General features: G+C 41.9%; 1 protein-coding gene across 1 annotated transcript in view; it reads right to left on the minus strand.

The window, feature by feature from the left end:
- trpc6b (transient receptor potential cation channel, subfamily C, member 6b) overlaps nt 1-26,847 on the minus strand; it is a gene marked incomplete at both ends in the record, with an annotated part of 46,869 nt that overhangs the window by 10,945 nt on the left and 9,077 nt on the right. Inside the window, 7 exons of the mRNA XM_079824743.1 lie at nt 1,772-1,967; nt 12,598-12,862; nt 14,862-15,089; nt 15,648-15,864; nt 16,063-16,227; nt 16,414-16,599; nt 21,258-22,014. Coding sequence (XP_079680869.1) covers nt 1,772-1,967; nt 12,598-12,862; nt 14,862-15,089; nt 15,648-15,864; nt 16,063-16,227; nt 16,414-16,599; nt 21,258-22,014 — 2,014 coding nt within the window. The remainder of the gene's footprint in view (nt 1-1,771; nt 1,968-12,597; nt 12,863-14,861; nt 15,090-15,647; nt 15,865-16,062; nt 16,228-16,413; nt 16,600-21,257; nt 22,015-26,847) is intronic.

The following is a 26,847-nucleotide window of genomic DNA, read 5'->3' on the forward strand; positions in this document are numbered from 1 at the left end:
CAAAAATGACCCCCATAGGAAATGAATGGGAAATTGGCAAAAATATGAAAATACAGAGTTTTTTTGTGGATACAATCTACAAATCAGCCAGGATGCAGAAAAAAAGGACTCAACAGTGAAGGGGTGAATCTCTAAAACATCAAGAGTGCAAAACAGACAAAATAATTCACACACACACACACACACACACAAAAACACAATTAGCTTTTGAAATGGCACGCGTTCATTTGTGTGTGCGTGTGTTTTTGTGTGTATAAGTGTGTGTGTGTAAGTTTTTTTGTCTGTTTTGCACTCTTGATGTTTTAGAGATTCACCCCTTCACTGTTGATTCCTTTTTTTCTGCATCCTGGCTGATTTGTAGATTGTATGCACAAAAAAAACTCTGTATTTTCAAATTTTTGCCAATTTCCCTTTTATTTCCTATGGGGGTCATGAGTGTGACTATTTTTTTTTTTACGACAACTAAGACTTTTCAAATCCTGTCCCCATTTTTTTGGGTGTTCATATACCAAGTACCAATAAAGTCACCAAGTCTCGGACCATTCCAATGAAGCTACGATTTTAAAAAAAAATTTATAAAACGCAAGATCCACTATAGTGGTAAAAATTTGATATTGCGTGATAAAAATACTCAATGTGTCCACCGGATGGCACCGATCTCATTTAAAAAATTGCTTTCATGAGGCCTAGGCTTGACTCTAAAATGAAATACAGCTTTAATAAAAAAAAAGAAAAAAATAATATATATATATTATTATATTGAATTGAAAAAAATTGGTCATAATTATTGCATAAATATTCATTATAAATCATAAAATTATCTCAAAACACCAAAAAAGAAAATAAAAAATATTATTGAACAAAAATATATTTCATTGATTTTACTCAAATCTTTTTTATCTTAATCCCGCCCTCCGGGTCATTTTTGACCCGAAGGTCCTGAGTGTGAGCCATAAATGAAGAACCCCATTTAAAAGTAAACTTTAAAATTTAGATTTAAAATGGGATGACAGAAATCACAAAAATAATCACAATATCAATTTAATTAAACAATTTTAATTTTCAACTAGGATTTTGAAACCAATATTCAAAGCCAGTGCTAGAGAAAGCATTTATGTAACTGGATTTTTGACAAAACCTTCACTGAGATATAGAACTTCCCCATGTGACCACTAGCCCCAGTTTATCCTGTACTAACATGGAACTGGAATTTGTAGCATCTGTAAATGCACTGATAAAACCATAGCATGCTAAAACAGTAAGGGGCCGTATGATTTGAACAGTTAAGTGTGTTGCCATATTAGTAATGTTCATATAATGAGATCCCCAGACCCCAGATGGCAATAAAATGCATCAAAAATAACTTCTTCTGTTTCCTGTTGCCCCATCAGACCCTCCCTGGTGCAATACATTCTTACTTTGCAGCAGCAACTATATTTGTTGTACTTGTTTCATTCAATGCATGACAAATTTATATTTCACTGTTGGATGCTACTGCAATACATTGTGAACAGCCAGTTTTGACAAGTTGTTTCTACAGTGTACACAAACAGGCTGTAATTTATGAAACAAATGATAATAAATTTCTACTGTGAAAAGAAAGGACTTCCCATTGCACTTGAACAAATGTAACAGTAAAATAAAGGATCTGTATCTCATTTGAAAAGGAATATGAATGGGAAATTATGGGGTCTGGACATTTACCCTTGGCCTGTACTCTCCTATCCCAACGTCTGGTCGTTTCATAGATCTCATTTCATAATATGATTACCTCAATTTCCTGAAATGAGTTGTTGATCATGGCGATGAGCATGTTGAGTAAGACGATAACCATGGTAACATTGTAGACTCCATAAAGTACATAGCCAATATTCTCGATGAATTTGTGCCCGTTGTTGATAACGACAGACTTGACCTCAGAAAGTCCAAAAATAGCCCAGAATAAAGTTTTGAAGCTCTCCTCCACACTGGAGAAAAAGAAGAAGAAGAAGAAGAAACAGACGACTTCCTTTAGGTCTGGGGTATGTTACATAATAGTATATCATTCATCAATGTCAATTAAAAAAATCAATACAAGATGTGCTATGGTCAGGATAATTATTTCATAAACAAACAAATGTTTAAAGGATTAGTTCACTTTAAAATGAAAATTACCCCATGATTTACTCACCCTCAAGCCATCCTAGGTTTAAGTTGAGAAAATTTAGAAAATTTACTTTTAGCAAATGTACAATATTTCTACTCTGAGGAATTGTTTGATGACTCTCACAGGGGTATTTTGATCAAATGCCCTCTCAAATGAGCCTTCCTGTAATATCAGCTGCTTTTGACTAGGAATAGCAAGTAACAAATGGTTCATGGCTCTGACTAAAGCCTACAGTATGTCCTATTTTTTTTTTTTTAAAGGAACATGTTCTTTAAAGTCCTGTTTTTAATAGTTTATAAGCCAACAACAACAACAAAAATACTTTGATACAAAGCTAAAAGTGATCACCCACTTTGTCAGAGAAATATTTTTCCATTATTTTTCTCCATAGGCATATTCTAAAATACAACACATGATGTGATATGTTCCAATCAAAGAAGGTGATAGAGAGTTCTGAAGCACAGTAAACAGCAAAACTATTTGCTCTACAAACAAGTGTTTATGAGTATGATGATACAATAAAATAATATGTTAACAAATACCAGTTTGCAACATTAAAGGTGGGGTAAGTGATATTTCAAATATATTCTAATAATATTTTGGACGCCAAGGTTGCTTTATTTCTTCTCGATAGGTGAGTAACATTGGTTTAGTTTTGTTTCACAGAACTAATATATGCTGGCTTTTGCTTGGATTTACTTGTGTCTCATGTTTGCTTGATTGTTCATTTGCAATCATATCGTCGTTCACTTCAACTATGATAATTACCCATTCATTTCCACACTGTATAAGCCTGGAGCGTCTAAACCTCCTCCAATGTCTGTTTCAAGCGTCAGCTCCCAACGTGTGTCCGAAAAGTAAGATAATAAACTCCTAATATATGTTTGCTTTCACTTATTGATGACATCATACCCTCGGCCGGCTGGCACAGCAGATTCCGCCATAGTCGTTGCCTGCGTTGCGTACGTATGTGTGGGGCGGAGCTATCAAAATAGGTGCGAGACCCTGTTGGGGTAAGCGCGTGTTTGTTTTGGTGATTTTAAATATCAACATCGGTTACCAGAAATAGCTTAACCCAAGATTCAAGTTACATTATGCAAAAAATATGATTGAAATGCTTTCATCAAAAATCACTGTGTAATAAAGAAAATTAATGAGATTGTTTAATTTATGTGACTATGGTGATCTACTCCTAAAATAAAAGTAAAGAAATGATTTAAATCAGTGCAACCAACACACTCTCATTGATATTCCTAACCATTTTAGATTTTGGCAAAATGTGTGCGAATTCATATGAAAATCTGTTTATGCTCCAATGAGGGTTAAAGGTGGGGTAAGTGCTTTCTGGTAACCGATGTTGATATTTCAAATCACCAAACAAACACGCCCCTATTTAGATAGCTCCGCCCCACACATACGTAATCCAGGCAACGACTATGGATTACTCGATAGCACGAGCACGACAGTCCAATTATGACAAGATTAGAGGGTCATAGCGATCACAATAACACAAACAGTTCTCAATGAACAACTTGATAGCACAAGCATGACAGTCCAACTAACGAACATATTACAATTATGACAAGATTAGAGGGATTTCGATCACGAAAAGAGGAAACAAACATATATTAGGAGTTTATTATCTTACTTGTCGGACACATTTTGGAAGCTGACACTTGAAACAGAGAGTGAGGAGGTATAGACGCTTCAGGCTTCTACGGTGTGGAAATGAATGGGTCTTTATCATAGCTGAAGTGAACGACGAGACGATCGCAAATGGACAAACAAGCGAACATGACACATGAGCATATTCAAGCAAAAGCCAGGATATATTAGTTCTGTGAAACAAAACAAAATCAATGCTACTCGCCTATCGAGAAGAAATAAAGCAACCTCGGCCTTCCCTCCTTGAGTTCTCTCCAGTGCTGGAGTCCTACTTCTTGCGTGATCGTAAGCCTTCTTTTGTTCCACTGACATCTTCCACATTTGTTTTTTATCTGCCATCTCTCTTTCTGTTATCGCTTGGCTAATGTCCGTCCTGTGTAATGTCTTTTGAACAATGACGTGCACTGAGCGCTCTCTTCACCGTGTAATTAGTAGACATTGTACTCAGCCCGAGTCACATTTCTAAAGCAGTTTTGAAATAACACTTACTCCACCTTTAAAGAGTTAGTTCACCCAAAAATGAAAATAATGTCATTTATACTCACCCTCATGCCGTTCCACACCCGTAAGACCTACGTTCATTTTCAGAACACAAATTAAGATATTTTTGTTGAAATCCGATGGCTCAGTGAGACCTGCATATTGCATAACCAGCAATGTCATTTCCACTCTCAAGATCCATAAAAGGGTTACTTCAGTGATTTCACATTAAGCTTTGTATTTATACTGGGTCATTTATGCAGTAGAAATGTGAAGTTATTTTTGAATTTGGTGCCTTCTAGACTGAGAAAAGACAGAAAATGTATTTTTGTCTCGTGGATGAAAGACATCAACTCCCAAAATGCACTTGCTTCGCTGCCCTACGAGGCCACTCCGTACACCGTAGTTTTGATCTTCATAGTAATACAATAATTTCGTTCAGTTAGAGAATAAACACTACAATTAAAAATGTCTCGGTTACGTATGGTAACCCTCGTTCCCTGAAGGAGGGAACGGAGACGTACGTCGGACGTCACCGACGAATTGGGATCACTTCAGGGAGCCCCTATCAGCTTCGAGATATAGAGAACAGGCCAATGGGCCATTGGCGTGCGAGATTTGCATCTCGCGCTTCGCCCCGCATTGCGGGTATAAACAGGAAGCGAGAGCAGTGCACTATTGTTTTTCACTGAGGAGCTGAACTAGTGACTCGGCCATGCAGTGATGGTACAGCAACTGTGGCGACGGGACGTACGTCTCCGTTCCCTCCTTCAGGGAACGAGGGTTACCATACGTAACCGAGACGTTCCCTTTCAGTCGGTCACGTTCGACGTACGTCGGTCACGTTTGACGTACATCGTCACTTTCGACGTACGTCGGACGTCACAGACGAATTGGGATCTTTGGAAAACGCGACAGTTACTACCACTTCCAGCGCCCAGCAAAGAGCCCCTCAGACCCTGTCTGTTCCGGGCGGGAAATCTCATGCAGGGAGAGTCACACTGCTGTTCCGCAAGACCCACTCAGCCGACTATTGGATAACGCTGGGAAGCGTGCCCGGAGGGCCGCTGCGGAAGCCACATCATGCCCGGATGGAGTTACCATGCGGAGAATACACGTATGGACTGGCCTTGGGCAGTGCAACATACAGAAGTCCCAGGGGTGGCTCTGGCCAATTACGGCGGGAGAACAACACCGTACTGGGACGGCAGAGGAGCTCTGCCGAGGGAAAGACACAAGCTCGCCGTAGGGAGCTGTACTGTGGAAGAATACACATATGGGACCGCCGTGGGGGTCACAACATATGGAACCCAGCCTAACACAAGTTCCACCAATGCATACGAGTGTTAAACCTTGCGTCGGATGCTCCGCCACATCCGACTGCCGCGGGTTGCGGATGACTCGACAGGGTTCGCCTATCCTTAGGGGAACTCGACTGGAGCAGATAAGCGCACGTATCCGTTCCATGGGGAAGGGAATGGCGCAGCAAGCCGATACTAGAACGGGCACTCCGGTGTTACTGAGTATAGGAAGTGAGCACATGGGAAGCTAACGACTCTACACGCAGGCTATAGAATCTAGCGAACATGTTAGGTGTCGCCCAGCCAGCAGCTCCACAATATCTGTCAGCGAGGCCACGAGCCACCGCCCAGGAAGAAGCAACACCCCTAGTGGAGTGGGCTCTTAACCCGAGCGGGCAGGGCACGTCTTGGGTTTCATACACCAAGACGATGGCATCCACTATCCAGTGGGCCATCCTCTGCTTGGAGACAGCCTTTCCCTTCTGCTGTCCTCTGTAACAGACGAAGAGCTGCTCTGAGGTCCTGAAGCTTTGCGTTCTGTCGACATAAGTCTGCAGGGCGCGGACAGGACAGAGAAAAGCTAGGGCTGGGTCTGCCTCCTCCGAAGGCAGCGCTTGCAGGCTCACCACCTGGTCCCAGAAGGGAGTGGTGGGAACCTTGGGCACATATCCAGGCCAGGGTCTCAGGATTACATGAGAGGTACCAGGCCCGAACTCCAGGCACGATTCGTTGACCGAAAATGCCTGCAGGTTCCTTTACCCTCTTGATAGAGGCCAATGCAGTCAGGAGTACTGTCTTTAAAGACAGGATTTTCAACTCTGCCGACTGCAAAGGCTCAAAGGGCGCTCTCTGTAGTGCGGTTAGCACCAGAGTTAAGTCCCAAGAGGGTATGGAGGGAGGGCGAGGCGGATTTAGTCTCCTCGCCCCCCTCAGGAACCTGACGATCAGATCGTGCTTCCCAACAGACTTACCATCAATCATGGTTTGCGACGATAGCGGCAACATAAACTTTGAGGGTGAAGGGAGACAGCCTTCGCTCCAACCCATCTTGTAGGAAGGAAAGCACAACCGATCGAGCATCTCCGGGGGTCTTCTCGGCGAGAAGAACACCAATTGACGAACAGGTTCCACTTCAATGCATAGAGGTGCCTCGTAGAGGGAGCTCTAGCGGAAGTGATGGTGTCTACCACATTCTGTGGCAGGCCACCTAGAACCTCTACGTCCCGTCCAGGGACCAGACATGGAGTTTCCAGAGGTCCGGACGCGGGTGCCAAAGGGTGCCCCGTCTCTGAGTCAGCAGGTCCTTCCTCAGAGGAATGGGCCAAGGAGGTGCTGTCGCGAGGAGTACTAGTTCCGGGAACGAAGTCCGGTTGGGCCAATACAGGCCTCGTCCTCCCTGACGTAGCACAGTGTCTGTGCAAGAAGGCTCACTGGGGAAAATGCATATTTGCGTAGGCCCCGGGGCCAGCTGTGTGCCAGAGCACCCGAGCCGAGGGTCCCCTCGGTCAGGGTGTAAAACAACTGGCAGTAGGTCGTGTCCGGGGCGGCAAACAGGTCTACCTGTGCGGTCCCGAAGCCACTCCAGATCAGCTAGACCACCTGGGGATGGAGTCTCCACTCTCCCGGGTACACTTGCTGACATGAGAGCTCGTCGGCTGCACGATTGAGCAGGCCCAGAATGTGAATGGCATGAAGCGACCTCAGATGCTTCTGACTCCAGAGGAGGAGGAGATGACGGGCGAGTTGTGACATGCGACGGGAGCGTAGACCACCCTGTTTTCTTTGACGTACGCAACGGCCGCCGTGCTGTCCGTACGGACAGGAAACGTGCTTGCCTCTGAGCGGCTCCTTGAAGTGGCTGTGTGCAAGACGAACTGCTAACAACTCCAGGCAATTGATATGCCATTGCAGTTGAGGCCCCATCCACAGACCCAAAACTTCAAGCCCGTTGTACGTGGCGCCCCAGCCGGTGGATGAGGCATCCGTGGAGATAACAGCATGACTGGACACTTGTTGTAGAGGCACTCTTGCCCATAAAAACGAAGGGTCCGACCACGGGCTGAAGGTTTGGCGGCATCTCGGCGTCACTTGGACACGGAGGGTTCCGCTGTGCCACGCCCATCTCGGGACTCGGCCGAGTAGCCAGCGTTGAAGCAGGCTCATATGAAGCAATCCCAGCGGCGTTACTGCGACTGCGGATGCCATATGCCCCAGGAGCCACTGAAAATGTTTCAGTGGTAACGCTGTCCTGCGTTTGAACGAGTTCAAGCTGTTCAACACAGACTGGATGCGCTCCTTGGTGAGGCGCGCTGTCAGACCGACCGAGTCCAGCTCCGTACAGAGAAAAGAGATCCTCTGCGTGGGGCAGAGTTTGCTCTTTTCTCCCTTGACCTGAAACCCCAAACGGCTGAGGTGCCCCATGCTCTCTCATGGGAGCAATGGCCGCCTCCGCGTCTTTCGTGAAGACACGGGGCGACAGGGACAGCCCGAAGAGTAAGACTCTGTACTGATGTGCCCGTCCCTCTAACGCAACATGTAGGAACGGTCTGCGTCGAGGGAAAACCGAGACATGAAAGTACACGTCCTTCAGGTCGATCGCTGCTAACCAATCTTGGGGACGGATGCACCTGAAGATGCGTTTCTGCGTTTAGCATTCTGAACGGCATTTCTTTAAGGGACCGATTCAAGAATTTGCAGATCCAAGATTGGCCATAACCCGCCGTTTTCTTGGGTACAATGAAGTACGGGCTGTAGATCCCGGACTTCGTATCGGCTGGAGGGATCTATCATATCAACATATTCATATCGGCTCTATCGCGTCCTTCGCCAGTAGGACTGCGATCTTTGCCTGGAGCACAGGGGCGTCCTCCTTCGACACGGAGGTGAAGTGAACGCCCCTGAGCTTGGGGGAGCGCCAGGCGAACTGAATCGCAGAGCCGAGTCTGATGGTACAGACGAGCCGGCAAGCCGGGCTGGGAAGCACTAGCCAGGCTCCCAGTGACCATGCAAGCTGACCAACAGCACTACAGACGTACCCGCAGCAGGGCAGTGTAGCGGCGTGCAGGGACCCGACTCGGACGGCATGGTAGCGGCCCGAAGTGGGGTCTGAGTGTGCTGTGCAACCCTACCTGCTTCCGCTGAGGGGTTGTGCGAGTGTGGGAAGGCCGCTTATGTGCATCCCCACAGCCATGGGAGCGTCGTACACCGGCAAGCGCACTCTCCGATTGAAGGAGGGGCTGAGTGTGGCAAGGCTTTATGGCGTCGCACACGGCCTGCCTCACCTCCTTCCTCAGCGGGGAACAAGAGCGGCGAGGCATAGCGTCGCACAAGTCGTCCTAGGCATAGTCGTCCTCGCACCGCTGAGAAGAGGGGAATGGGAGTGGCGAGGCTTTGTAGCGTCACACACTGCCATTCTCGCCCTCTTGTGGGGAGGGGAATGAGAGGGGCAAGGCTTTGTAGCGTCACACACACTGCCATTCTCACCCTCTTGTGGGGAGGGGAATGAGAGCGGCGAGGCTTTGTAGCGTCACACGCTGCCATTCCCGAACTCCCGAGACCCAGAGGTATTGGAACTGCTCTTAAGAATTTGGGTATCACTGGCTGTTTTTAACACCAGTGGCAGAACAGAATTACCAATGGTTTTCCACCCGGCCCTCCTCCGGGGAAAGAGCAGCTCCTGACCAAATCCGGGTCAATGGTGTTTCTGGACCAGGGTGGACATCGTCTGGCCAAGGGCCAGCGCTGTGCGCAGCTCAACCTCGGCTCAGAACTACCCTTGTGCACTAAGCAGGGCGGAGGTGGCCTGCCAGTGGCACTGCCACCCCACTGATGAGGGTAATGAGAGAGAGGAAAACTTTATACATATTATGGCCCTTTTAGTGTTCCATATTTTGGCACCAAATAGTCCCACAATGCCAGAGCCTTCCAATGCACATCCGGGAAAAGGCAAGGGGCGGGCAAGGCGATTTACGCGTTGCACTACGCCTCAGCCACCCGGGAAAGCATGGCTGTCAAGTATGAATCTGATTCAGCATGAGCGCCCACTATTATAGTGGGTATCTCAGCATCACCATTTCCAACACATAACAGCCCTCTCTCCGATGCAGCAATTGACATCTGTCCTCTGCTAGAGCCCCAAATGAAACGCTAGATCCTTTTTTTTTTTTTTTAAGGACCAGCAATCCCCTCTGTAAGCTACCAGCAGGCATATTAGATACACACGGCGCGCTGAACACTCAAGCCCTTATGAAAAAGGCAAGATGAACAACGCGCCGACGTGGTTATGCTCTCATGAGAGAACATAGACCACCCACGAACACATTCTCAACATGCTTGCGATGCGATAGAGGAGTGGGGGGCCCACGGAGATGTACTCGGTGGGGGAAGCATCACTGTAAACCTCAGGTCACCCAGGCTTATCAGCCAAAGTAGCCCCTTTTCTGGTGCACCAGAAAAGAAACTAGATTGGGGTATAAGCGAAGGGACTCAACCCCGTTTGAGGTTTCATAGTCTCGACCACGCATGTCACCCGGCAGCTAGCCGGCACACGGCGCGCTGAACACTCAAACCCTCACGCAGAAGGCGAGACGAACAGCGCGTCGACGTGATCCCGTTCCCCTGAGAGAACACGGATCACCCACGACCGCAGTCACATGTTTATGCGAGAGGGATCGTGGCCATCAGGACAGGAAACAACCGCATCCAGAAATGCACGGGTGGAATGACGTCTTGAAGAAGACGCAGTGTCACACCCGTGTTGCTCTTTTGTGAGGAAACGCTCAACAGTGCTGAAGCACCCAGGGGAAGACCGCGGCAGCACACAGGAGTCCTGTGTCTGCACTCACTGAGACAAACGCCCTCACCAAACCGACAGTTGCTGTGAGAACAGCAGTTTGTTATGCTGATGCAGCGGTGAGCACGCGGTCACGCTGATTGTGCCTTTTCGCAAACAAGCGTCCCTCTCGTTCTCTGGAGTATCTCTCTTGTAGATAGGCTCCCTTTTAGAAAAGCAGTCTTGCTTCATCGGCTCCGAAGTGAATGACAATAGTGCGCTGCTCTCGCTTCCTGTTTATACCCGCAGTGCGGGGCAGAGCGCGAGATGCAAATCTCTATCTCTGTTCTCTATATCTCAAAGCTGATAGGGGCTCCCTGAAGTGATCCCAATTCGTCGGTGAAGTCCGACGTACGCCGAACGTGACGGACTGATAGGGAACTGAACGTGTCTTTTCAATAAAGTGTGAGTAAGCCGAATGAAAGTCACGGCACAGATGCAGCAGTGTAAGATTTCATGCATCACGAAGAGCTGAGCAGAGCTGAGGTAACGTTAAGCGCCAGTCTGGCATGTTTTCAGATCGCATATGGAAGCTAAACTATCACAGGAATTCATTGAAAAGTTGAAACACTCACTTTACTCTGCACCGCGCTCCGTTATGATTGTCTGTTTGGCCGTCTGTGTCTTATATTCTGTGCTTTAAGAAGCTTCAGAGCGTTATGAATCAGCGTGTACTCACATGAACTGATTTAAATATGTTTTTAGTACATTTATGGATCTTGAGAGAAGAAATGTCATTGCTGGCTATGCATAGCCTGGATGCCAGCCGAACTTAGCCCCGCCCACAACATTTTTACTCGGGCAGTTCGGTCTGGACTTGCTCAATAGAGAAGTAATTATGCCCGAACAGAAGCTGTTCGGACCAATGAAATTGTCAGGGCGGGCTTTAGACGATGATGGACAGATGATAAACAGTAACGTAATCATCCACGTCATCAAAGGCGCTTGGGTTGAGTTTGTTCTAATCCTAAACGGAGAACTTGTTCGTATATGCATTCACCTTTACTATTTCTCTCAGAAATGATGATCGTGTTGGTAAGTACTCTGTGTATCCTTAAATTCTTTTTTTCACAACACCGGCAAAGATCGTTTACACTCATCTTTTTCTTCTAACGTTAAGCTACTTATTCCAACGTGCGTGCAGAGTGGGTTGCCAAGTTTTTACAACAAAACCTGCACAATTGCTAACGTTCCTCAAAACTAGCCAAAAACAAGCCCAATAGCTTTCCAGGGGGGGTTCTCCAGGAAAAAAGGCATTTGGGGGGTAAAATATGTGTTATTTTGGCAGGGCTGGCAGCTAAAAATCGCATTCCTGGGTCTGTATATCACATAATTGGGGTCGCTTCAACCCACGGACTTGGCAACACAGTGCAGTTGAGTTCTGTTGACATTTGACAACTAACCTTATGCGTCGCTCCGTTGCTCTGATTGGTTGTAAGTCTATCCAATTGAGGTCTTTCCTGGTTCAGTTGAAACACGCCCCATAATCACAGCCCAACAGAGCAGTATCAGACTCATATTCTGACTAGAATTGAGTATGACGACGTCAGGCTAGGCTATGCAGGCCTCACTGAGCCATCGAATTTCAACAAAAATATCTTAATTTGTGTTCCGAAGAGGAATGAAGGTCTTACGGGTGTGGAACGGCATGAGGGTGAGTAATAAATGACATAATTTTCATTTTTGGGTGAACTAACCCTTTAACTTTAGTGATTGGGGGTGGACCTTCATGCTTGGTTGTCATACAAATTAAACTAATTTACTCATGAGATTGGGTTCGTGCAACTGGCCTATTTGGCCTAAAAGCTTCTCTAAGTACTAAATGGCACAACAGTCCAATTTTTATTTCACATTTATTAATTAATTGATTTTGTATTTCAATTAATTACTTGTCTATTTCATATCGACCTGAGGCTTTTTAATATCAAGAGCATGAAGAGTCCAGGACTCTTATTCACTCCGATGTCCACATGGACATGGTCGTGGTGTGGTAGTCATAATTGAATTTGCCAAACGCCTACTTCCAGTATGTCCTAGTGCATTGCTGCCAAAGGCTCTGGGCGTTTTGTAATTATATAACAAATAAAGGCATGGATGTGATATGATTATAAAGGAAGAGATAAACAATAATCAAAGGAATTAATGTGAATCAACCAGTTATATTCAGTGCTTACGTTGTGAAGGCACCGTTTTGTTTTGCTCCACGATAGTATGAGTAGAGGTTAAACATTCCAATCATGAAGGCCACAAACACCATTATGAAGATCACCATGAATTTAAATATGTCTTTCACAGTCCTGCCCAGAGAGATCTGCAAGGGCCCAAAGCTCTCGTTGGCCGGCAGGATGTAGGCAATCCGAGAGAAGCTCAGAACCACTGCGATTGCATAAAGGCCCTCAGAGATCAGCTGAGGGTCTGAAGGAACCCAGTAGACACGGGCTGAAATATATAAAAAAGAAACGTGTAAAAGCTGAGAATCTGAGATGGTCAAGATGAAGGTATTCAACATGGAAAGTTATTGGTGGAAAAAGTGTGAGCCTCTACATTTATGTTCCCACATGTCTGCGTTCATTAAAGAGACAGTTCACCCAAAAATGAAAATTTTTGAGAAGATATTTTGAAGAATATGGATAACCAAACAGTTGATGGGCCTCATTGACTTCCATGGTATTTTTTTTCCATACTATGGAAGTCAGTGAGGCCCATCAACTGTTTGGTTACTGACATTCTTCAAAATATCTTCTTTTGTGTTCAGCAGAAAAATAAATTCATACTGGTTTGGAACAACTTGAGGTTGAGGGTGAGTAAATGATGACAGAATTTTCATTTTTGGGTGAACTATCCCTTTAACCCAGCATTTTTTTTTTAAACAAGTTGCCAGCCAGCACCAGCATGTTTGATCATTTTCACAAAAAGTTCATGGCCCCCAGAATATTTTGTTGAATGAATATAGTACCGGTCAAATGTTTTTAAATCTTTTTGAAAGAAGTCTCTTATGCTCATCAAGCTTGCATTTATTTGATCAAAATACAGAAAAAAACAGTAATATTGTGAAATAATATTACAATTTAAAATAATGGTTTTCAGTTTTAATATATTTTAAAATATATTTGTTTTCTGTGATGCAAAGCAAAAAAAATTTCAACCATTACTCCAGTCTTCAGTGTCACAAGATCCTTCAGAAATCATACTAATATGCTGCTTAATATATATATTTTAATTAACCTATAATACTTGTTCCAGGATTCTTTGATGAAAAAAAAGTTAAAAAAGAACAGCATTTATTCAAAATATAAGTCTTTCGTATCAATATACACTACCGTTCAAAAGTTTGGGGTCAGTACATTTTTTTCTTTATTTTTTAAAAAAGAAATTAATGCTTTTATTCTGCAAGGATGTGTTAAATTGATAAAAAGTGATAGTAAAGATTTATAATAACTTCAATAAATCCTGAAAAAAGTATCACAGGTTTCCAACATTGATAATAACGGAGTATCATATCAGTATTTTAAAATGATTTCTGAAGGATCATGTTACACTGAAGACTGGAGTAATGGCTGATGAAATCTTTGTATCACAAAAAAAAAATTAGATATAAAGTATATTCAAATTGAAAACCATTATTTTAAATTGTAATAATATTACTGTTTTTTTCTGTAGTTTTGATCGCAGTCGTTTTCAGTTGCCTCAAAATAGCAACACGCCAACAATGCGCCTGAACACACCTCATTCTCAGACCAGCACACCCATGGGCGAACAAATGCGCACGAGTGCATTTGCTATTTAAACAGATGATATTACCCAAAGCAGTGTACACTGTTTTGCAAAAATAATTTTTGCATCGTTAAAGTAATGATATAGAAACCTTAAAAATGTATTACTGTATTATTATTTATTTATTTTAATAAGATAAATCTTAAAAGAAGCTGCATGTACCACACATTTTAGAAGAGGACCATGATCAACATTGCACAAAACAAATTGCATTGTTGATGTAATGTTGTAGAAATCATATTCATTTTTTATTTATTTGGCAGTTTTGACCCTCCACAGAACACATTCTTGAGATAATGTCAAAAAATTTTTATCTCAACAGTGGTCACATTTTCAGCTTTCTTAAGTAGTGTTTGAGCATGAAAAAGTTTAGTGAGTTGCATTAGTAGTGTGTTGAAACTTTAAAAAAAAATCAGAGCACATAGCACTTTTCAGAAGGAGACTTATTATAGACACAAACTAAAAAGAGCGTTACTGACAGACTGGGAAGAGGGGTGCTGCAACAATGTAAAAAAGAATGTTTTTTCAACATTCAAGCATGAAAACCTATTCTAGAAGACACCAAAAACAAAATTAAGACTCTGAAAAGAAGCATAAATTGTCCCCCCTTTAAATGGACAAAAAAACGATTATTTCTTCAGTAAAGCTTGACAGCAGTACTCACCAAGACGATAGTATTCTATCTCAAGGGGCAAGGTAATGTTCGATAGATCTGTGTAGCGCTTGTCGACGTAACTCTGTGCAACATTTGCATGCCAAAATGCCATGAATCTAGCAATAAAGGAAGTCACAAAAATGGCCAGCATTCCAAAGTCCAGCAAATTCCAAGGCTCCAGCAGATATTCCCGAGGACCCTGAGACCAAATCTCTTTACATTCAGCCCAAATCATTCCTTTAATTCCAAAAAAGAAAGAGGTAATTAGAGTTGTATTATACAAATATTCATGCACTCAGTCATTTAGTGTCTGATATTTTAAGCAAATGTGTCAAGTCTGTAGTGAACGTATTTTTTTTTCTTTCTAAATTAACAATATTGCTTTTAAAGATCATTTAAAAAAATATTTGTATAGGGCAGATATGACAGATGCTAGACAGTTAGAAGAGTCGTGGCCCTTCTGATTCATTGTGTGCTTGCAGCAGTCATTTGGGATTCATTTTAGTACATCACTGTGGGTACTTTCCTTAAGCTTGATGTCTAATGTGTCATCATTTACTCACCCTCATGTCATTCCAAACCCATATGTACTGGTCATATGGACTACTTTTATAGTGCTTTATTGTCCTTTTTGGAACTTAGTCACCAATTGTCATTGAGAACATTTCTCAAAAAAGTTCTCCTTTTGTGTTTCAAAAAATTATATAGGTTTGGAATGTCATGTGAGCAAGAAATTATCTGGTTTAGAATAAATGTTTGATTTGCTGTGTAACACAGTGAGAGATTATGTCCGACCTACGACCCAGGAAATGATCAGCATTTCCATCCAGGTAAAAGGTGTTGTCTTCATGCGGAACAATTGGGAGGGGTGGTCGTGGATGGTCATATTTGGTAAGAGAGTTGTCCCTTCAAAACGGTCAGCAGCGTTCATGATGAGAAGGCCAAGAAAGATTGTGAAAGAAGCTGCATGAGCCACAAATTTTAGGAAAGGCCCACGTATGATCTTCCCCAACTAGAATTAAAAACATTGCACAAAACAAATAAAGAATTGCATTGTTGAATGATTGTTATTGCAGCACATTCATAATAAGAATAAATCCATACACAGCATTGTGTTCTTTTCTTACTTGTTATATTAAATAAGCAGAATAGAAATTCAATGCCATGGCTGAATTCACATTGACTAAAGGTTAGTTTACTGCAGTCTGACCTTGCTTGAGGGTGCTATCCAGTACAGTAAGGCTAGGATGGGAAGTCCAACCACCACCCCCAAAACCACAAGTAACTTGACAGCTGTGGTTTGCTGCCTGAGCCCAGACAGATTCTCATACCATATGGACAAAAGCTGCTGTTGACAGTTTGGATGGGCTACAAACTGTGTAGGAGGCATAAAAGCAGGTAGAGATAAAGTAAACATATATCTTAATATTACTGTACTATCATCCACAGTGATGAAGCCTTTTCAACACTTAAGGCTACTTGGCTGAATCAATCTACTTAATAACTATATCACTTACTGAAAACATGTGCATTATTAATGTTTATTATGAGAGAAACCCACCTTTTTCAGCTCATATTTGATGGCCAGTTTTAATCGAACCAGATTAGGTCTCCCGCCCTTGTCAAAGTGGCCACCTGTCTCTGTGTCTCCATTTAAAATGGCTTCCACCTCCTCTGTATTCCGACACAGATCCAGAAGTCCAACTACAAAATCCTTACATTGCATGGACAGCTTCTTATAATCATTCTGTGAATGAAAATTAGCAAAGATCTGTTGAAAATATAAAAAACAAAGGTATGATACAAATTTCAACATTCTGACCCTAAATATAAAGTACACCTTAAAATAAAATGTGAGAAAAAGTATTTTTTATTTCAAGTACATTTCTACAGAAAATCAAGTATATTTCTCCGCACATGGCATGTGGACAAAAATACACAGATCAGGCATAACATTATGAAAAATGTTGAAATGTGAAAAAACATGAAAAACATTGATTATCTCTTCATCATGGCACCTGTTAGTGGGTGGGATATATTAGGCAGCAAGTGAAAATTTTGCCCTCAAAGTTGATGTGTTAGAAGCAGGACAAATGGGCAAGCGTAAGGATTTGAGCGAGTTTGACAAGGGCCAAATTGTGATGGCTAGATAACTGGATCAGAGCATCTCCAAAACTGTAGTTCTTGTGGGGTGTTCCCGCTCAACAGTGGTCAGCATATATCAAAAGTGGTCAACAGTGGTGCACCGTCGACAGAGTCATGGGCGGCCAAGGCTCATTGATGCTCGTGGGGAGCGAAGACTGGAGCGCGTGGTCCGATCAAACAGACGAGCTACTGTAGCTCAAATTGCTTAAGAAGTTAATGCTGGTTCTGATAGAAAGGTGTCAGAATACACCATGAATCACAGTTTGTTGGGTATGGGGATGCATACCCGCAGACCAGTCAGGGTGCCCATGCTGACCCCTGTCCACTGCCAAAAGCGGATAGGCAAGCCGGCGGAGGCAGTGTGATGCTTCGGGCAATGTTCTGCTGGGAAACCTTGGGTCCTGCCATCCATGTGGATGTTACTTTGACACGTACCACCTACCTAAGGCATTGATGCAAACCATGGAACCCTTTCATGGAAATGGTATTCCTCGATGGCTGTGGCCTCTTTCAGCAGGATAATGTGCCCTGCCACAATGCAAAACATTTTCAGGAATGGTTTGAGGAGCACAACAACAAGTTTGAGGTGTTGACTTGCCCTCCAAATTCCCCAGATCTCAATCCAATCGAGCATCTGTGGGATGTGCTGAACAAACAAGTCCGATCCATGGAGGTCTGTGTCAGTCTCCTATGCTGTTGACGTAGTAAATACAATGCAGTGCTTCCGAGTTCTACGGCAGAATGGCGGCTCACCATTGGCCAGTTCCTGCGTCAGCATCACACACATGCAGCGTGGTGCTCACATAAACAGCATTGGCCAATGGTGAGCAGGCGTTCTGACGTAGAACTTGGAAGTGCTACACTGTATTTACTATGTCAACAGCGTAGGAGACTGACACCAAGAAACAAGAAATTGTTGATCGTTGTCGTAATTTTTGGGGGTTTTTTTGCACACAACAAGTATTCTCGTCACTATATAAAATCAAGGTTGAACCACGGTAGTCACATGGACTATATTAACAATATCTTTACTACCTTTCTGGGCCTTGAAAGTGATAACTAAACTGCTGTCTATGGAAGGTTCAGAGAGCTCTCTGATTTCATCAAAAAATATCTTAATTCGTGTTCCGAAGATCCAAAGGTCTTACAGGTTTGGAACATAGACTGTAAAAAAAGATGGATGACGAGCCTTCACTGTCTTCCGTTAACGCAAGTGAAGCCGCCAGTGTTCAAATATGTCGCTGACATCTTGGGTCTCGAGTCTGCGCAGTAGCAACTTGAAGCCTGAGTCAAGTTCCCGCCCACACTCCCGCCTAATCAACAACTTTTTGTGAAATAAACAGTTATAGAAATGTAGAGATTAAAGTTAAAGCTCCATACTCCTCCCGAAGTTCCCGAAAAATGTCCATTAGTACCTCAGTGACTACATAGCTCAGCGTCACACCCCCGTTTTTATAGCTTAAAATAACTAACTAAAACCAAACTATTTTTTATTTTTAGCTAAACTAACCCTTTAATAAAAAAATGTCCATTCCATCATTATGTAATTGCCGTACCTAAAGAACTTTTTTGTTTTGTTTTCCGCCCATACAATGGAAGTCAAGGGTGACCAAAACTGCTTGGTTACCTTTAAAATATCTTGAATAAATGATGACAGAATTTTTAATTTTACTGAACTATTCCTTTAGCATTAGCGGTGTGCTAAGGCAAGAATCACTATTAGTACTGTTCATACTCAGGGGGAGAGATTTTAACAATCTGATATCTGAATTGAGACAGTAAGCAATCTCCCGTAACAGCAACCACCTGACCACATCAAACACCCCAGGACTATTCTCTAATGCTGCAGCAACCCCCAAATTGATTTTGGCATGGCTGAGCGCCACACAGTTAATTGATGTAATGAAAGATATTGTAAGGTGTTTCTTGTCAAAAATATGATCACTGCCAGAGTTTGCCACCTATGATTATCCGTAATGCTTGGAAATTGAATGCAACTGGCATGTGATTTTGCACATGTCATAGCAGATGATAGTTATGTTTTTTCTTTATTTCTAGAGAGCCATCTTACCATCTGTTTAAAACTGAAGCTGCACACAAAACCATCAATAATAATATAAGCAAGAAGAGCAAATCCACCCACTCTATGGCAAAGGCTGCAGACTCACTAACTATCAGGCAATACTGCACACCCACATCCATATGCACTCTGCATAAGTTAAAAGTTAATACAAACTTTAATCATATTTCTTAAACCCATTAGTTGCTTAATTTTCTAATGTATGTCCTGCCTGATATTGATAATATATCAATATATATATATATATATACTCTTACGACAATCATGTGTTCTAATATCTTCAATTGTTGTGTATACCGAGCTGCAGCGGACACATTTGTAAACATCTTTACTTGGACCCATTGTGTGAGCTGTCTCTTTAATACCGCGTGGTTTATATACATGTTGCTGCTGATTGGACTGACATATTTGACACACCCACCAAACGAGAAAAAACGCATCTCAAACCCGTTGCACACCGTTACACACCGTTTCCAGGAAACATGACGTTCAACCGGAAACCGTAGCAAAACGTTGCGCACCGGTTTGAGCTTTGAACGTGCCCCTGGTCTTCTTACTGTGTTGACAATGACATGATATAACCTATTGAAACAGTAATTTGGGATGGGAAATATCACATTTGTCCATGTTCCATTATTTAAAGGGATTATACCTTTAGTGTGTAATAGCTGTTTGTGCATGTAAACTATCTGCAAAGTTACAAACCACAAAGTCCACGCGTAAATCGCTCCAACCCTTACCTTAAATGCCTTGTTTGTACTCCTGCCATTATTTTCATGACGTGGCTACATGACCATGTAAAACATTTGCATAAGGTATTTATAAGGTCAGGAAGAGTTTATGATATGTCGAGTTTTTTTACTGCGAGGGAAAAACAATTACCTGGATTTCCAAAGGCAGAGCAATTGAATAATCAATTATTTAAATGTATTTTTAACATCATTCCTCAGCAGTACAACCACAACCTTTTTTCTAACAACTGCTTCCTGAACCAAGCATTTCAATGGAGGGTGTTAAAGGAACATGCCACTATTTTTGAAAATTAAACATGTTAAACATGAGAGTTAAACAGTTGAGTTTTACCGTTTTCGAATCCGGTAGCACTTTTAGCATAGCTTAGCATAGATCATTGAATCTGATTAGACTGTTAGCATCTCTCAAAAAAATGACCAAAGAGTTTCAATATTTTTACCATTTAAAACTTGACTCTTCTGTAGTTACATCGTGTATTAAGACAGACGGAAAATGAAAAGTTGCGATTTTCTAGGCCGATATGACTAAGAACTATCATCCCTGCATAATAATCAAGGAACTTTGCTGCCGTACCATGGGTGCAGCAGGCGCAATTATATTACGCAGTTCCTAGCCATTTCGGCCTAGAAAATCGCAACTTTTCATTTTTCGTTGGTCTTAGCACACAATCTAACTACAGAAGAGTCAAGTTTTAAATAGGAAAAATATTGAAACTCTTTGGTCAATTCTTTTGAGCGAGATGCTAACGTCTAATCAGATTCAATGATCTATGCTAAGCTATGCTAAAAGTGCTACCACCAGACCCGGAGATTGGCTGAATGGATTCAAAAATGGTAAAACTCAGCTGTTTAACTCTAGGGGAGTTGGAAAATGAGCCTATTTTGAAAAATAGTGGCGTGTTCCTTTAACGGACATACAGTTTTTACCGTGATGCAGAGAAATGACAGTTATAAAATCACAACTGAAATGTAAGAGATGTATAAAATAAAACTTGTACTGCTCGAGTTGTGTTTGCGAAGGTGCTTTGGAACTGTCATTATCGGACTCGGCTCAAACTGATTATTGCAGTAGTATTTACCTCAGGTAGAATGCAGCTCAGGAAGCCTCAGGACTTTCCGGTTATGGTAAGGGGAGTTACATTTCCGACACATGCTCTAAACGGTAGACTAATCACAACAGATGGGGGCTGGCTGACTGAGCAGACTGGGTTTTCGGAAGGCGGCTTTTGAATAAACGAAACTAAAACAGACTGTTCAGACAGAGGGTGAAAACAGGTGCTGCTACAATGAAATTATAAGAAAAATAACTAAATGTTAACCTATTCTAGTAGACCCACTGAACAAAATTATGAACCTGTAAATGAGCATAATAGGAGCCCTTTAATAAAATAATCTATATTTTTTCTTCCTACATCCTATTATTCCTACCTTAAACTCTTTTTCTATGTTGGCTAGTACAGCCAGTTCATTGCTGAGCTCTAGAGCTGTCAGTACTGGGTCCTCACTGGACAGGGATAGGTAGGCAGGGCTAGCCAGCCCTTTGTAGGCATTGATTCTGGAACGTGAATGGCTAAAAGAGTCATGCCTCTGGTGATAAAGGCAACTGTTGCATTTGCAGAAGTAGTCATGTGGGCGCGCAATGCGGGCACCCTTCCTTAGCAGAATGTGCACAATCTCGTATTCCTGGCAATGAGAAGCTAGTATAATGGGTGTAATATCATGGGAAAAAAGAGTGCCATCTTCGTCGTAGGCAAAGAAGTCGTCTTGTGTCTGTGTCTGGAGGGGGCTGCTAGTGAGTTTGGTTGTGTCTGCAAAGGCCTGGTGGCCCAAAATGGCCTCCACAATACGAATATATCCTTTACTTATGGCTAAAAGCAAAGCATCACCTATCCTTGCCAAGTTCTCTTTTTTCAGCAAGAGTTCTGTCACTTCCAGGTGTTCATTGGCAACAGCAAGCTGCACTGCATTCTGGCCCATGTAGTCCACACAGTTGACATTCATTTCCGGAAGTTCTTCAAGCATCCTACGGATGACGGGGATATTTCCATACTCGGCCGCCTCTAGGAAACGCTCTTCAGTTGAGGACAGACTATTGCATCGGGCGTTAAACATGTAGGCCGGTCTTCGCATAGCCATGCGCCGGCTCTTAGCCAATGTGTGCCTCTGGATGTCATCATTGCTCCACCTATTCCGACAGAGAGAAAATTGAATTTGAACAACAAACTTGTTTAAAACAGAGTAGTGGTAAGTGAACAGTGCAGTCACATTAGCAAAATTGTGTGGAGGAAAGAAAGGTCCATTATCTACTTTCAAACAATTGTATCAAAGAAGCACAGCTCACACAGAAGTCACTTTCAAATCAAACCATGTAGTTATAAGAAAGCACTCCTCTTGCTTTTATCCCACATAGTGTCAGGGGTTTTGGGTAAAGGGATAAGGAGAGTACTAAGGAATACAGATATGGCATTTTGTTAATCAAAAATAAAACAAAACAAACAAAATCTACCCCCATGAGGAAAACATGACTGGCAGGGCAAGGGCAAGGGCAAGGGCAAGGGCAAGGGCAAGGGCAAGGGCAAGGGCAAGGGCAAGGGCAAGGGCAAGGGCAAGGGCAAGGTAAACATGATGCACATACAATAATGTTCTGGTACAGGACAGCAAGCACAAGGAGAATAAATAGGGTGAGCAAACAAAGCAGGTAACGAGGGAGGACAGGTGGCGTAAATGAACCAATAATCAGATAACAAGAAGGGCGGGGTTAGACAATAGACAGGAGAGCACATGGCACATAGAAACAAACATGACAAGCCATGTGCTTACACCAAACATAGCAAAAACAAGAGCACATGGCAGGGGACACAATCACAAGTCGTGTGCTCAAACAAAACAAAACAAAACATGACAAGAATGCGCAGCCAATGAGAGCTCTCACTGACTACGCATGTCCACACAGAACATGACAACATGAAAGCATGCAGTCGAAATAAACACAAAATGCGTGCTACATTGAACACAACACACATGCGGAGAGAAGAGTGTGCGGCCCGAGTGAACTAGAAACTACACACTCACACAACAACACAGAGCACACTTAAGGTGATGATACACAGGGCAACTTTTTGAGTAATGTTGCCATCAACGGGCGACCAGGTGAGACACAGGACCTAGAAAGAAATGTGTTGCCCATTCTCAATGGGAAAGTGCCCAAGCAACAAAGCTTGAAAGAAACTGCTCAAAAATTTGCCCAGTGTATCATCACCTTGAAGAATGCAAATGCTCATCCCGTGCACTCACAATAGAAGACAAACACACCAGGCATGAACCAAAACCAAACTAGACCGCAGTGCTGGGATCCGAACACCATGCTCTGCACACAAATGGACAAAAGAGCTAAGGCCCAAGCGAACTCTGAACCACATGCTCACAACGACAGAAGGAGTGTCAGAGCTCTGTCATCAAACCAAGAATAAACAGACCAAAGTGAAAGAACCCTGACAAGTGAACTGCTGTTGTGTAGAAAGATCTAAGTGATTCTTCAAAAAATTATTTAAAAAATCAACATACGTCACCCTGATCAACACCTTGTGTCAATGGAAAATCGTGACTGTAGTGACCTTTCTGCAAAATTATATTATGTTTCTTCTTGCACGTTTTGCAACACTTTCAAAGTGAAATGTCCAGTGAGTGCTGCTAAAAGCTTGTTCAGTTTTATCTGAAACAGGTGAATGTTAATCTGGCAATGTTTTATTTAGAGTTGTTCCGATTCCGATACTAATATCGGAAATATCACCGATACCACAAAAGAATTCTGGCATCGGTATCGGCGAGTACTTGAACCCATGTACCGATCCGATACCATTTTCTTAAACAAGACCTAGTTATGACCGCGAGCTTTGCTTAACCACTGCGCGGTTCTTCTTCACTGCTCAGAATGCATTGCAAACACAGGAAGTTGTGCTGTGTTGCCACAAGAAACCCCTTTTTAGAGCAGCGAAGAAGAAATGAAAATGCGTTAGCAGTATGTCCGCTGTTTAGCAGTATTTCAGACTGGACCAACCAGAGAGTAAAACAGCGACTAGGGATGTCACAAGTACGAGCACTTCAGTACCAAGTCGGTGCTGAAATTGAAAAAAAATTGATGATACCAGCATTTCTGTAGTACCGGTAGTAAGTTACCGACTCCCAAGTAGGCAATATTCGGTACCCGCAGCTGCGTTAAGTCGCTTCCGTGTTAATCTAAGCGCAGGGCTCCAGACTGTAGCCGAATATATACTGTCTGTGAATATTAAACTGCAAAATACTATTTAAATATTACTCCTGGAAATTCTACGTCTCTGTGGATGACGGGCGCAGATGCGCGGGCGCGCGCACACACACACATGACACTCGTACGCTGTCTTTGTAGTCTCTGCAGTGTGTCACTATATGAGGACACGAACGCATAAACTGTCACTTCATGAGAATTTACCATTTCATTTGAGAAAACTGTCATATCATGAACACAGACACTCAAAGGTGTTCACGGCAACCCTTCAAAATAAAAGTTTGGTTTAAAGTGAATAAATTGACAATATATTAAGCTACTGTTGTAGCCTACACTAGATTTAGGTACATCTCTATGTAATAATAATACGTCTCTATTAATAATAATAATAATTATGCCTAGACGGTTGCTTATTTTTTACTTAATTGATTATTTTCTGATTAATATCATTTTTTATATTCCTAGACTTATTTGTTGCAGTTTTTTTATACAGTTATATTGTAAAACTAAAATATTTGTTTTTATTTGCGGTGTTAGATTTGTGGCTGCATTTAAAGTTATTTTTAGCTTAAGAAAAAAAAATATATTATTGTCAAATGCATGTCAGATAATAAAAATACCGTAATAAATACAGTAGTTCATCATGTATTTGTTCATGTTTTATTAAGGGATAAGTCTGAAGCACACCATAAAATAATTCTAGCAATTCATACAGGTCTAGTAGTACAACCCCAAATCAGAAAAAGTTGGGACAGTATGAAAAAAAAAAGAAAAAAAAAAAAGAAGTGATTTCTAAATTTACTTTGACTTGTATTTCATTGCAGACAATATGAATACAAAATATTTCATGTTTTGTCTGGTCAACTTCATGTCATTTGTAAATATGCATCCTTTCCTGTCATTCAGACCTGCAACACATTTCAAAAAAAGTTGGGACAGGAGCAATTTAGGGCTAGTAATGAGGTAAAATGGTTAAATAATGATGTGATTTGAAACAGGTGATGTCAACAGGTGCTATGGGAAAATTTAATCATAGCTACACATTAAACATTGCGCATGAAATGTTTATTGATTTGCATATATTCATACAGAACCAGCTTACTGGGTTAAAGGTCATATACAGAATATAGAGAACACGTTCTACACTCAGAGGTCAGGATGGCCTAAACGTAGGGATCAGAGTTAAAATGAACAGCACACTTGGGATTTGAGCAAGTGCTGCTTTTCTTGTCATGTGTGGAGTGACTTTGTTTGGTAAACTGATAAAAAGCTGAGTGCTGTTATGTCTAGTTAGTGCACTCTGCAGACATTGAAGATGGCTGTATGACTGTGACTCATTTCTTGCAAGAAATTAAATCTTTATAAAGACAATTGGCCAAGGTTTTGTCTCTTATTCAGTAATGCGGCGATAGTAGAAATTTTGCCACGACAGTTGGTGTCAGAAGCGGAGATTCCATGGATGTGCCTTCTGGACCCCGGGAGCGGATGGTTACTGATCATCCTGGACTTTAGAGTCACAGCTCTACCCCGACATATTGAGGGAGAGAGGCCAATGGAACAAACGAACCCGAGGTGGCAATATTACATTAAATTAAAGTCAATTAAATATTATTTTAAGTAATTAAAATTGCTTCTAAGATGATAAGGGTAAGGTTTTTGCCATGTCCCTCGATATGATTGTTCTTTTTCAGCAGGACTTTTAATTTGCAAACTGAAGGCAAAATTATTCTAAAATCACATTTGCATATAGCTATAAGTATATTCTCATTGTTAAGCAGTGTTTGGGCATAAGTATACTTTTTTTTTTTTTTTTTTTTACATATAAATCATTTTATCGTTGTCCCTTGATTCCATGTCATTCCTGTTACCCTCACCAAAAACCCCTTTAAAATAATTGTACATTCCAGTGACATCACTTCCAGGAAGTTACATCATCTCTCATCATTATTCCAACAGTTAAAACACAAGTAATTTTCTCTCTCTCTTTTATAATGTTCTATTTTTGATGATTTATGAGGGTTGACTGAGGTGGGGACATCATGCAATGTCAAAACTGTTACCATTTTTAAAGTATAGATTAAAATGATTATTTATTTAACATAATGAAATCAATATCTACAAGTAATATCGCTTCAAAGTTTACACCATGTGCTTTTGTGGTATTGACTGTTAGCTAGCAGGTAGCAAATTAGCTTGAATTTGTCAAACCTGTTACCGTCAGCCCTGTTACTTTTCTAGTAACAGGTTGTGACATGTGGGTAACAGGGATGACATGACATGTGTCACCTAAGCCACACTGTTTTTTAAGTTTATCTGTGTAAAATGCAAACATTTTTAAATGTCATCCTGCGTGTATTATTGAGCTAATGCCTATATTATTCAGAGTGGGTGGTATGAGGATCAGTTAAATTTTTATTTAAAATTGTTGGTATTAGTATTATTGGTAATTAAAGTATTAACTGTTTAAATAGTTTTAACATTTGTGTGATGATTTAAATTCTATTTTATATTTGCATTTTAATGCACTTTTTCAGATGATAGTAGTATGCCATTAAGTGCAGCAGAAAAACAAATGATATTGGAAGAATGTTTGTAACCAAGCAGATCTCGCCCTCCATTGACTACCATAGTATTTTTTTCCTACTATGGTAGTCAATGGTAGTCAACATTTTAGATATCTTTGAAATGTAATGTGCTTCACTAATACAACTATGCCAAGTAAGTGCAAAAAATATAATGCAATTTAAAAAATAT

The sequence above is a fragment of the Gobio gobio genome, assembly GCF_949357685.1.
Source record: "Gobio gobio genome assembly, chromosome: 9".
NCBI classification, from domain to species: domain Eukaryota; kingdom Metazoa; phylum Chordata; class Actinopteri; order Cypriniformes; family Gobionidae; genus Gobio; species Gobio gobio.